Source organism: Diaphorina citri, unplaced genomic scaffold (assembly GCF_000475195.1).
Source record: "Diaphorina citri unplaced genomic scaffold, Diaci psyllid genome assembly version 1.1 scaffold249, whole genome shotgun sequence".
Taxonomy (NCBI): Eukaryota; Metazoa; Arthropoda; class Insecta; order Hemiptera; family Psyllidae; genus Diaphorina; species Diaphorina citri.
Genome location: NW_007377686.1, coordinates 156,173 through 170,087, shown reverse-complemented (window position 1 = coordinate 170,087; position 13,915 = coordinate 156,173). Strand labels below are relative to the sequence as shown.

General features: G+C 37.4%; 2 protein-coding genes across 2 annotated transcripts; one reads left to right on the top strand and one right to left on the bottom strand.

The window, feature by feature from the left end:
• Positions 1-3,504: 3,504 nt before the first annotated feature.
• On the top strand, positions 3,505-4,140 carry LOC103506599 (aldose 1-epimerase-like). Its single transcript, XM_008470997.2, has one exon. It carries the CDS (start codon positions 3,505-3,507, stop codon positions 4,138-4,140), a length of 636 nt encoding a protein of 211 aa, XP_008469219.1.
• A 2,283-nt stretch (positions 4,141-6,423) lies between these two features.
• Positions 6,424-7,800, bottom strand: LOC108252057 (peroxisomal acyl-coenzyme A oxidase 3-like). The gene is made up of 2 exons (XM_017442942.2): positions 7,588-7,800; positions 6,424-6,603 (listed from the first exon to the last, which is right to left on the bottom strand). Exons 1-2 carry the CDS (start codon positions 7,690-7,692, stop codon positions 6,424-6,426), a joined length of 285 nt encoding a protein of 94 aa, XP_017298431.1. The 5' UTR covers positions 7,693-7,800.
• Positions 7,801-13,915: the final 6,115 nt, after the last annotated feature.

The following is a 13,915-nucleotide window of genomic DNA, read 5'->3' as shown; positions in this document are numbered from 1 at the left end:
CGAAACGCTGAACATGACCGACTTCCAATTGGATGGGTGGCTCTCAGGAAAGACAGTCATGTATTTCTCCGATTTGTTTGCCAACCTCTGTTCTTTGTCTCCACCTCCTACACCCAGAGAAAATAAAGAAAATTTGGCTGGGAAATTTTCTTCTAGTCCGGGACGGGGGGAAAAAATCGAAAACGACTGCCTCCTGAGTTATTTATTTCTCTTTGGTTTTTACGGAAAGATTCTTCTCTTGAGTAAAAAAAAAAAAAAAAAAAAAAAACACTTGAAAGAAAGAAAGAAAGAAAGAAAGAAAAAATAAAATAAAAAAACAGGTAGGAGGTTTTTTCCAATGAAAAATTCATGACGGAAAATCTTGAACTCTCGACGACAGATCTGAAAACAGGGGCCTATTCCACGAACGACTCTACACCTCAATGTTTACCCTCACGTGCAGAGAGAGAGAGAGAGCCTATTCCACGAACGACTCTGCAGTCCTCAATGTTTACCCCCACGTGCAGAGAGAGAGAGAGAGAGAGAGAGAGAGAGAAAGAGAGAAAGAGAGAAAGAGAGAAAGGAGAAAGAGAGAAAGGAGAAAGAAAGAGAGAAAGAGAGGGAGAGATGGAGATAGAATGTGCGAAGAAATTTTTTAATGGATATATTTACAGAGTTTTTATTCTGCATAGTTTCCTAGGTGCAGCTATTTACAAACCACACTTCTATTCATCTCTTACAGGTACTCCACTAATAAAACATAACAATAGGGTCCGTCCACCTTTCCTCTTCCCCTTTCAGGGAACGTCATAAAATATGGAAAAACTAATAATAAAATTCTAATATTTAAAAAAAAATCTCCATTGAATGGGGAAAAAAAAAAAAAAAATGAAACTTACTATTGATTCACAATGAATACAACTTGTATGAATATATAGTATGGCAGCGGTATGCTATGTGAGAACAAGGGATTGTACAGGGTGAACCCATAAAACATTGAATTTTTTTTTGTTATAAAGTGTGAAACATTGAATTTTCGTGGCGCGCGAAAGTCAAAAGTTCGAAGCAAACAAAGCTCGAGATAGGTAGATGGATACATTTTTGTATAATTTTTGAAGCAAAAGGTAATAAGAATATGAATATTTGTCTATTAAAGCTCATTACGTGTTTTGGCACTAAAAACTGACCATCGAAAATTTGACCCGATTACATTACTTTCCTTCCTATAGGATAAGGAAAGTAAAAAGATTATTCTCTAATATGAAAGGAAAAGTTAAAAGCTCATATAGCCAAAATTTTCAATACATCTATGGCCATTAGGAGAGAGATATTATGTACGTTACTGTATTTGTTGCAATGTTGCAAAGCTAGATAAACCACATTCAGGTCATTATTATTACTAACGGGTTTTGTTAAAAGAAAAAGATTATTCTCTAATATGAAAGAAAAAGTTGAAACCTCATATAGCCAAAATTTTCAATACATCTATGGCCATTAGGAGAGAGATATTATGTATGTTACTGTATTTGTTGCAATGTTGCAAAGCTAGATAAACCACATTGCAATTTCCCATTCATCATACTGTCAATAAAGTTCGTAGTAAAATGGGTCGTCCCAAGGTTCAAATGATGTGTATTATGTGTGTGGTATCGTAAATTCATGTACAGGGTGCGGTGTCCTGGCATTAATTCAGGGGGTTTCCCATCATCATACTGTCAATAAAGTTCGTAGTAAAATGGGTCGTCCCAAGGTTCAAATGATGTGTATTATGTGTGTGGTATCGTAAATTCATATACAGGGTACGGTGTCCTGGCATTAATTCAGAGGGTTTCCCAAAAAACATTGAAAGGTACAGGGTACGTCATTCAATATTGAAATTTTCATCTCAAGGCGGTCGCTTTTAATCGGAAAGGTGTGACCGTATGGTGTGACCCTGTACATGGGGAAGACGGTTTCGAGGAGTACACACCATCTGGATTTTATGTTCATTTCCAGAACGCCAGGGATAAAGAAATATTATCACGGGGTTTCGGAGAAATTATGAAGAATTTCTGTTTGGGCAACAGCTTTCACGTGATACTTTCCTCTTCTCTGCATTAGAATCGTGCTTAATTAGCTATTCAGTGTGGATTGGGAGGTTTGCTGAGGGATATAAGAACGGAAGCCTGCCGCGGCGGATTGGGGGGTTTTATTTTCTCACGGGAAAAGTTGAGCTTAAGGAAAGAGAAAAGTTTATTGCCCACATTTATCTTCGACACACACTTATGAGGCACGTATGTATGTACGTTGTAGCTCTTTAATTAGGTATTTTATTTACATAGCGAGGGAACATTAATATGATGCACTGAAAAGATTATGTTAACATATTAATGGAGTACACCTACACAAACTGCTGGTTTTTGGTAAATATTGTACATAATATCTACTTCTAATTAGTGTACGTAGGTACTTGGGATTTTCTATCGCAATTCATATTATACGATACGAGTGGACTTTACTCTTTCATCATAAAACATAGCTTACGTTTCTCTTTCATCTTAAAGCTACAGATTAGTTGAGTTTTTAAACGTAGTTTGTGTACCCTTTCTTCCATCTTGTATGTAACGTGCTGGGACGGGCGTGAATGTTCGAAATTCGATTGTTACAATGTCCTTCTCCTCCTCTTTAGACATTCGACTCCTATTTTCGACTTTCTGTTAACCGTTTTTAACATTTCTCATTTCTTTCCGCTTTTGTTCCGTTGTCTAATTGGATGAAAAAGGAGCGAGCAAATTTTTTGACATTCTCGTGACAACCATTCATGTGGCTCTTGACAACCACCCACACACGCCACCACAACCTGCTCATAATTTTAAAATTCGAGAACAGATGGAAATACAGTACGCATACCTATCTTTATTTTGTCTCCACGCCCTAGCTCTAAATTCCTCTTTTTTCATTTGTCAGCGCGAATTTCTTTTTTTTTCTTTAGAAAACGGAAAAAAGGTCCCAAGTACAGGCTCGTGTAGTTTTATGCTACATTCTGAAGAGGATTTAAACAGAACGAGAAGAGAAAATGTCCCAATTAGAAAATATGTGAAAGCGCTTTTTTTCCCTTCTTTTTGAATGCTAACGGATCCTTTTCAAGAGTAAAAGTGCCTGCAAGGTACTAATTAGGTCACCTACTTTCTTTCCTGCTTACTAGAAAACTTGGCGGGATATTTTAACATATTATGTTATTTTTCAATTTGAAAAAAGGCCTTACCTACTCTAAAATTCATTAATTTTTTGAATAGGTAGGTATGTACATAGATTTTTTTTTTTTTTCCAAAGTACATACACAAGTAGGTAAGTGGTCTAGAGCAAAATAGGTACGTGAACTTTTTGAGGTGAGTGAAGAAAATTATGAATTTTATGATACATGGCCAATAAAAAAACCCTCCAATGAAACAATAACAATCATCCAATTTTTCTCTCGTTGCAATTAGGAATATTAAATTTGAAAATTATTTGCCTGGAAAACACCAAGTTTAATAAATCACCAAGATGTTGGATCCATTGAAAGAAGTTTTTGAGGAAGGTCTCCTTGAAGGAGGAGAGGAAGAGGAAATTGAAGAAGTGGAGGAGAAGATACCAACCAAAAGATTTGGATACTCAAAAGCACTGCCCATATATCAAGATGAATTTGACGTCTTGAACCTTTACAGTTCAAAAGAACCTATTAAGAAATACAAGTTTTCAAATAAAAGTGGTCTTCTCATCGAAGTCATGAACTTTGGAGCAACAATATTGACTGTGAGGATGCCAGACAAGTTTGGAAACACAGCTGATGTACTACTGGGATTTGCTACAGTACAAGAGTATTACGAACAGAACTGCAAGTTCGGAGCAATGATAGGGAGAACTTCAAATATTATTGAAGACGCAAACTTTCAACATGGAAATGAACTTCACTTTCTAAGGAAAAATTCGGATGCTCATCATAGAGATGGTGGCGTTATGTCTTTTGACAAAGTAATATGGAAATCTTATGTAGAAAAAGCAACAAATACTTTAATAATGACATATCTCAGTGAAAATCAGGAAGAAGGTTATCCAGGGAACTTGCTAACAAGAATTTCCATGAAACTTTCAGATGAGAACGAGTTTATCATTACAATAAATGCTGTCTGTGATGAATAATGATGTTATTATGGTATTTTTCACTCGGAAATGTTCGGAACTTACCAAAACTTATCCCATGATGTTATTACGGTATCACTAAAAATGGCCTCTGGGTACCCCTTTTTTTTTTTTTTTTTTTTTTTTTTTTTTAATAAAATATTTATCATATTTCTTAAAGAGAAAATAAAACTTCCCTGCTTTCGAAAACTCCCCCGCATTCTGGATATTTCTTCCAATATCGACAATGTCAGGTAGTAAATTTTCATTTTATTGTTTAAAAAATAATGATATTTTTTTCTCTCCCGTCTTTCCTCTCTTCCTTCCTCTGACTTTCTCCCTCCCTCTATTGATTTGAAAATAGCTGCTTGTGTATATTTAAAAAATATATACACGCAAATTTGGACGTCACCTATTTTGTGTTTTTCTAGAGCAAAATGTTATTTATTTTTAAATATTTGTTTATTTTTCTCTTTTTTTTATAGTAGGTATAATTTTTGTTCGTCGGAAAAAGAAACAGTGTCGTAGCTATGCCAGGGGAGAGAAAAGAAGAGGAGGAGGACGAGAGAGGAAGGAAAGAGAGAGAAAGGAGTAGGAGGGGAGACGAAGGAAAGAGAGAGAAATGAGTAGGAGGAGGGACGAATGAAAGAGAAAGGAGTAGGAGGAGAGACGAAGGAAAGAGAGAAAGGAGTAGGAGGAGAGACGAAGGAGAAAGAAAGGAGAAGGAGGAGGGACGAGGTAAACGTTTTGTTTCAATTTAATTTCTGAGCCTTTTTTTTTAACATTAATATGATGCACTGAAAAGATTATGTTAACATATTAATGGAGTACACCTACACAAACTGCTGGTTTTTGGTAAATATTGTACTGTACTTATCTACTTCCAATTAGTGTACGTAGGTACTTGGGATTTTCTATCGCAATTCATATTATACGATACGAGTAGACTTTACTCTTTCATCATAAAACATAGCTTACGTTTCTCTTTCATCATAAAGCTACAGATTAGTTGAGTTTTTAAACGTAGTTTGTGTACCCTTTCTTCCATCTTGTGTGTAACGTGCTGGGACGGGCGTGAATGTCCGAAATTCGATTGTTACAATGTCCTTCTCCTCCATCCTTTTCTGATCTCACCACTTTTAAGGGCCGACATTTTTGGATAGGAACTTGGCCTTTTTTTCACATTTGTGTTTTTGTGGGGGTCTAATTTAGTCCTCAATCTTCTTCTTCTATCACTCTGCCATTTTCCCAACTTCATTTGGGATCGGCATATTTAAGTCCTCAACATTTTTGGGAATTTAACTACAAGGTCCCCGGATACGATGCCCGGCGGGGTCAAAGTTTTTTCGGCTCTGTGCTTGGAGTTCGGGGTACACTCAGCCTTGTGAGGACAATGGAGCAGTTGCAAATAGGTAAAAATTATAAATAAATGGTCGATTCCTATGTAAAAAGTCAAAATGCGCAGAAACGCTTGCGCACAAACAAACGAAGCTCAAGTCATGAATTATGACGTCATCGCCTACGGGAGCATATGTCGTGACGTCAAACTTTACGATTTATCGGTATTATTTAAATCGATTTATCTCGGTATCTAGAAGTCGTAGAAGAAAAAGAAAAATTCCGTTGGTCCTCATTTTTCCTGCTCTATGACTTTGAAACATCACCCAAGTAAGCGCAACTGATCTACTGAGCAGCTGTTAATCCACTAGCGAACAGTGACGGCCTTAGATTGATAAATGGGGGGGAAATAAAGGTACTTGTGCTGGGGGATTTACCAATTCGGGATTGAGATGAAACGAGGATTTCCTTATACTTAATACCCAGGTCAATCTCGGATGGAACTCAATCCTGAGATTCCTGAGGCAATCCACTTTGGTAAAACTCGACCTTAATAGTAATGCTGTGATAGTGTGATACCCATAAAAGTTATAACAGGCTCTCTGTGCTTCATCAGTTCATCACAAATATTTTCTTGATTTTATTAGCCAACTGCTGGAGTAAAAAGACTAAAAAAAAAAAAAAAAAAAAAAAAAAAAAAAAAAAAAAAAAATGCTGTGATAGTGTGATACCCATAAAAGTTATAACAGGCTCTCTGCTTCATCAGTTCATCACAAATATTTTCTTGATTTTATTAGCCAACTGCTGGAGTAAAAGGACTCTATTCCTATTCAAACAGAACGAACATTATCCCATCAGGATAAAATCCGCCCCGGGCGGGAATCGAACCCGCGGCCTAGCGCTTACAAGGCAGACGCATTACCAACAAAGCTAACTAGGCTGGCGATAAAAAAAAAGACTCTATTCCTATTCAAACAGCTTACCACTTACCAGTATATCATTGTTGTGTTTCTGATAATCCAGGGTGTTCAGGTTTCGAATGCGTAGCGCCCGCGCAAAGTTGATCTTGCGTAACTCTCTCGGATTCACCCTGTATTTGGGTTTGTGAAATATCGGATCCGATTCCAGCCTCTTCCAGAACTCTTCCTGGAAAACGAAAATCGGATAAATAATTATAATGACCAAAAAAAAAGTCCAAGTTTTAATGCTATTCCGGTCCCACTGAGGCTGAGGTTAATGTGAGTAGAGTCAGCTCCCATGGTGTAGTAGTGAAATATCGGATCCGATTCCAGCCTCTTCCAGAACTCTTCCTGGAAAACGAAAATCGGATAAATAATTATAATGACCAAAAAAAAAAGTCCAAGTTTTAATGCTATTCCGGTCCCACTGAGGGCTGAGGCTAATGTGAGTAGAAACACCATAGCCAGGTATAGGTAATTATTTTATGTACAATGACTTGAACCTAAAAAGGAGAAGAGCGAGTTCAAAATTTCATCTATTTTTCAAGAGGTTTGATAGAGGGAACTATAACTGCTAAGGTCTTATCGTCCCGATATCGAAAATTTGTACTCGTTTTTCGATTGCAAATATTTCAACGAGTTACTTTCTGGTGTTCTCGTGTTAACCAGCACCTAAATGGGAAGTATTGTGTCTCTTCTCGCCCATCTAATGAGGAACACACTATGGGATGGGCATGCTACAAGCGTCTAATGTAGCAGTTGTTTCATTGCTACGAAATAAAAACGGCGGTGAAACACTTATCTTTTTTGGGGGTTACTGACTTGGCGGGAAACTTTTCACACATCTTCATTTCCTGAACATCGAAGGTTTTCCTCTTTCGATACACATCCAACTCGTTTCTTCGGGGATCCATAACTTTTGATACACGGGGGGATTTCATTACTTTTTGTTGTAGATACCTATAGAACTTTCCCCAAATAAAGACAGAGGGTTTGAGACAACACTCCAAAACGGGGTAGTTTTCAGAAAATAACATTTAATGAAATCTATTATATCTCTAGGTACATTTTACAAAACCACTATTTTATGATTATGAATACCTATGTATGCCTTATAACAGTACTTCTCAAATTGTGTGCCGCGCAAATAAAAAAAGGGTAAATATTTTACCTTCATTTTGGTGACCTCCTCTTCTTCAACAAATCTCTTCATTTCCTGAACATCGAAGGTTTTCCTCTTTCGATACACATCCAACTCGTTTCTTCGGGGATCCATAACTTTTGATACACACTGTAGAATACTGTAGATAACTTTTGATACACACTGTAGATATCTTTTGATACACACCGTAGATAGCTTTTGATACAAACTATAGATAGCTTTTGATACACACTGTAGATCGCTTTTGAAACACTGTACACTTCTTTATTAACCACCCTGTTTATTGTTTTCGATTTTTTTTTTTCTTTTTTTACTTTCTTTAGGTAAGTGATTTATTTTTGGTGGAAAAGTACAAACGAAGGAAAAATTCAAATTTTTCTTTTAAACTTTTGTTTTGAACAAAAAAAAAATTAATTATCTGAACGAAAAAAGAGACCAGAAAAGCTTGGGGAGTTGACCAAGATTCTTGGTACAAAAAGACGCCTTAACTCTTAACTGATCGTGTCAAAAATAATACCTACGTACGTAAATATAGCATAATTATGCACCCATCACCAAAATAATAATTTCAATAGTCGAAATTTAATAATAAAAAACCCGGGATTTACCGGTATTTTTTAAATCGATTTATCTCGGTATCTAGAAGTCGTAGAAGAAAAAGAAAAATTCCGTTGGTCCTCATTTTTCCCTGCTCTATGACTTTGAAACATCACCCAAGTAAGCGCAACTGATCTATTGGGGGAACTGTAACAACGGAGGTCTTATCGTTCAGAAAACGAAAAGAGAAGGAAGACGAGACAGGAAAAAGCCAGCCGTTCCGAGAACGAACTTTATCTGTTCAGGATAAAATCCACCCCGGGCGGGAATCGAACCCGAGGCCTAGCGCTTACAAGGAAAATGCGCTAACCAAGCTAACTAGGCTGGCAAAGACGAAAATTCGGCTCATTCATATGGAAATACATATTTCTCCACACATGGCCTTGGTGCTTAGCGTGTAAATAAATTAATATATATTTCTTTTAGTCAATAGTAGGAAAATACATTTTGTCATCAAATATGTAATGGGACTAGTAGGTCCCTTGAACAGTACAAAGACTGTCCCATTTTATCAATGTAGGAGACTACTATCTTGTGAATTTTAGGTTATTTAAAATATGGGACAATCCCATTGTATGAATTTAGTTTATTCAAAATAGAGATTCTCATTTGACTAGAGAGAACGAGGAAAAAATATCTTTTATATAGGGATTATAGGGCATTGTTGAATTGGGCCATTTAAAATACGAGTTATGTTGTCAATAGTCCCGATCTAGATATTGGGTCAACACAAGATTAGTCAGTGGTTGGGTGGAAGCGCTCACGTAAGTGAGAACCCTGCCACTTAAAATAAAACCCTAAAAAAAAGAGCACCTACTATGCCATGGAATCAGTTTGGACTATGTTAGGAATAATTATAGAAGGAACTGAGGGAAGGATTTCATGTGTGTGAACTTATTAACCTTACAATCGGCCTTGGTATGATCCGAACTCCTGATTTCATTACTAATTTAGTTAATTTTATCCATACAATAATTGAATTTTAATTATTTGTATGCATAGTATTAATAAATTCGTAAATGAAATTAAGAATAAACAATGGAAACCATACATTGTATGAGGGGACGATAAATCCTTAGCAGATAAGACAAAAATCATAAGGTTGATCCAAAAATGTACTTATGTATGTAGTTCTTTCCCATTCCTTGATGTTCTCAATGAACGTGTGAATACAAATAAATTTAATCAAGTAGGTACTAAACAAGGTAACACACAATACATACTACTTATTACTCCTTCTTTATTTTTTAATATGCGCAAAAAAATTTTAAAATAAAACACAATTTTAATATAAAACAATATTTATTCCAAATTTAATAAGACCTTGTTTAAACTGCGGGAGTAAAGGGACTTTTCAGTCTCATTCTGGCAGGATAAACAGGGTACATTCTATTCTATAAAAAAAGTTCCCTCGCTCATCTGAGGGACATACTATGGAATGAGTACACTATGACACAGACCACAAGCGTCCAATGTAACAGTTGTTTCATTGCTACGAAATAAAAACGGCAGTGAAACACTAATCTTTTTTTGGGGCTACTGACTTGGCGGGGAACTTTTTACCTTGAAGAGATTTTTTTGGGAGGGATTTCATGACAGTTGATCGCACGTACACATATGTAATTAACTAATTAATTATGATCGCACGTACACTACTAATACATATGTAATTAATTATGTACACATTATAGATTATACTCCTATACAGGGTGACCTATACAAAAAGTATCTCGCAGCCTCGCAGGTCAGGGGAATCCGGAGACAGGAAAGTTAGACCAGAAAATTTCCGCCCCGGCCGGAGATCGAACTCAGCCCATCCGGATTAATAAATTATCCGGATTAATAAATTAATGCTTTTGACGGATCTAAAACATATGCAGACATGAAGAGAGACATCTGATAGAGTAAAATGGAGAGCTATCTTTTTAACACCACTAAAGTTAGGTTGATTTTAGATATTATTTTATTTTTTTCTCCTTCTTTTTCTTTTCTTTTCTAACTGACGTTGTACAATTGTATTCATTGAAATGTTGTATTTTTAATGTTATATTATGCACAATAAAAATAAATTGAATTGAATCTCAGGATTGAAAAAGATGATGATGAACGGCCGATCTTACTACTAAGAGTTCACACAATGTCAAGGGTTTTCTTTGACGTCACCCATTTGATTTACACAGGCAACAGTATTTCTTGAACTCTGGATTAACTTGAAAACTCTCTGCCTTAGTCCGGCCACCAACTATCAGGTAGACCTGACAGGCGGACCTATGCAGGCGTACCTGTCAGGTCTATACCTGACTCGGCCACAGAAGGCGGGGTCGAGTGGATTGGAACACATCACATGCCTTCAGGCACACTCCATTTGTCAAGGGTTTAGGCATTGCCTTGTCCTTGGGATCAATTTAATTTGAAGAAACCCATTTACTGATGGAAATTTGTAATGAAAGGACTGGCTCAGACTTTATAAACACCCTGTACAAAACATCTGCTATTATGTACACATATGTATAGGTACCTATGTACACATAGTGTCAATACCCACGATTAGCATACAATATAACAGTACCTACCTGCTTATACCTAGAACCAGTGCGCAGTCAGTACTACCTATTCACACTTACTATCCAGACATCTGTACCTAGGCACTACTACTACCTATGTACCTGTACCTACCTACACAAACTCATGTTATACCTATTATGTATCTATCTATACCTAGTTACCTATCCATGTGATGTCCATGATAATTTATAATCTATAATTATAAGCAAGTACTTCACAACGTAAAGGCCGATACCCACTATGTCACTATAGTGCAAGGCGCACTCCAGTTATCATACAATCTAAATTCAAGTGCGAAAATTCGGGGATCATAATGACTTTTTCCTTTGAAAATAGATGGCTAGAAAACCAAATATTGAAGAGCCAGCCTAGTTAGCTTGGTTGGTAGTGCGTCTGCCTTGTAAGCGCTAGGCCACGCTTGATGTGGCCTGTGGCGTGGCATGCCCATCCCGTAGTTTGCCTTTCGTCAGATGGGCGAGAAGGGGCACAATACTTCCCATTTAGGTGCTGGGTCAACACGAGAACACCAGAAAGTAACCCGTTGAAATATTTGCAATCGAAAAACGAGTACAAATTTTTGTCGATGGTGGGATTCGAACCCGGGACCTTCTGCATGGCAAGCAAGCGCGTTACCACTGGACCAACCGTGCCCCATGATAATTGTAGATTATAAGTAAGTACTTCACAACGTAAAGGCCGATACCCACTATGTCACTATAGTGCAAGGCACACTTCAGTTACCATACAATCTAAATTCAAGTGCGAAAATTCGGGGATCATAATGACTTTTTCCTTTGAAAATAGAGCCAACTAGAAAACCAAATATTGAACAGCCAGCCTAGTTAGCTTAGTTGGTAGTGCGTCTGCCTTGTAAGCGCTAGGCCGCGGGTTCGATTCCCGCCCGGGGCGGATTTTATCCTGATGGTATAATGTTCGTTCTCGGAACGGCTGGCTTTCCTCCTATCCTCTCTTCATTCTCTCTTCGATTTCGGGACGATAAGACCATAGCAGTTACAGTTCCCTCTGTCAAACCTCTTAAAAAAGCATCATTTCTTACCAGAAGCTCTGCTCGGGGCGTGGTCCCACAGGTTCTCCTCGTACATCTGCAGACCCAGGTCTATCACGGCCTCCAAATCCTGCGACATCTTCACCCTAGTGGTCCAATCGCCCGTACGGTCGTGGCCTTCATGCTTGACAGGCCGGGGTGTTGGCTGGGAGGTCTTCTGCGTCAGGATGAGCAACTTGTTGATGTCGTGGTCGGAAATCTCGTCGTTGTCATCCTCAGATCTGAATGGGGAAAACAACAATAATAATAATGTGAATGAATTGTTGCTAACTCACAACTTTAAATCAGGAGTGACTAACGTATTTCTCTTGAGGTATGTTCAAACACAGTCGATCGACAAGGAAAATCTATGTTGTCGAGGCAGTGTGAACGTGTCAATCGATGGCTGGTCGACTATGTGTGGTCACACCTTTAGGTCGTATGTTGCGGGTTGGGTTAGGTTCGGACTGCACTATTCTACAGTTTGTTAAGTTACCGCTCCCATGCCAAACTGTAGAAACAATATCCTATCTCAACTAGTCCGAACCCAACCCGGTACATGACCAAGACCTTGTCCTTGTACTGTGCTCCTCTCTCGATTTTCGGGACGACAAGACCTCAGACGTTGCAGTTCTCTACTCCAAAAAAAAAAAAAAAAAAAAAAAAAAAAAAAAAAAAAAAAAAACAGTGAGGTAGGTAGGTATGTACTTATTTATTGTCAATCAAAACTTGAGAAGTGTGACAGTCCTTTCGCCTTCTTGTCAATCTTTTTATTTAAATTTTTTATAATTTATTGCTTTCTTTTCTCTAACTCAAGCGACAGTGTATACCTACGCGACAGAATCATTTTTGACTTTCGTCTGAATGGGGTGTAAAAAATTCATTCAAATTTTGACTTTCAGAATAGCTAGGCGCACGAAAAGGAGCAAAATTAGAGAAAAAACAAATAACGCGAAACAGCAAAGCAATAGAACTCCTTGACATTATAGAAAAACTTGAAAGGGGAGTGTCTTGAGGAAAAAAAAAGAGAAGTTAAGATAAAATAATGAGGACTTAATTAATCAAAAATAAACTTGACTCACAAAACTCACAGAGTTTGGTCTAATGAAGAGAGGGTGGGAAGGATGAGGGTTGGGGGTCTACGTCTCATTTATTCTAGGCCCCCCCATCCCCCTCAGTTTGATAAATGATGTTTGATATTTTGATCAACATTGATGAGGAAGGTTTCAGGCATGTGTTTGGAACACAGGAAAAGATTGGAATTTAATGGGACCAGAGCGCCAATACCAATGAGATCTGTAAAGGTGTGTCCACAAACATAGTCGACCAGCCGTCGCGTCGATCGACGAGGTAAATCTATGTTGTCGAGGCAGTGTGGACGGTTCAGTCGACATCGATCGAATATGTGTAGACACACCTTTATATTACGGTAACAGAAAATCAGCTAGAGCCTGAATACGTAGAAGTATTAGGGGACGCGGACGAATGATGTTTATTTTTCGCAAGAAAAAGATTTTGGGGACGAATGGTGTAGCCGTAGGTATATGCATGGTACTAATGGTTGCTACCTATATAGGTACCTAAATATAACAGTAAAGCAAGGACTAAATTACTTAAATTTCCCTCATATCGTCCCTGTAAATATTGGGAAGAAGGAATATTATTTATGTGTGTTTCCTTATTCCTTCATGCCTGTACAAATTTATCACACGCGAAATGTTCATTACTTGTGAATGTAGATAGGAATGCCTAATAATATTCTTGTTAAGTAGGTATATCTGCTTACACCTACTTTAGATATCAAATTAATTTATCTACTTACCTACCTATTAGACACCTAATATTAGATAATTTGGAACAATATTTAATTTAGATGTTTTGGAATTTGATTCTAAATAATGAATCCATATTACTCACAAATTTCACGTTGAAAGTGATAAGTCAAAATAAAAGGGAACCTCCTCTTTTCTGTTCAAATGGGTTGTATATCTAATTGTATCTATTCATAACTTAACTACCTACATAAGTAACTATGTACCAATGTCCCCATCCGTGGCACAAGCTCCGGCTTTTACGGATGGGTATACCATTTGTTGCCTATTTATTTAACTGAGAGAATTGTACTGAAAA

Bases quoted from the DNA above. Each gene is read 5' to 3' on its own strand.
- LOC108252057 (XM_017442942.2), bottom strand. From the start codon at position 7,692: ATGGATCCCCGAAGAAACGAGTTGGATGTGTATCGAAAGAGGAAAACC. The intron at 6,604-7,587 runs GTAAAATATTTA...TTCGTTTTCCAG, and splicing joins AGGAGGTCACCAAAATGAAG to GAAGAGTTCTGGAAGAGGCT.
- LOC103506599 (XM_008470997.2), top strand. From the start codon at position 3,505: ATGTTGGATCCATTGAAAGAAGTTTTTGAGGAAGGTCTCCTTGAAGGA.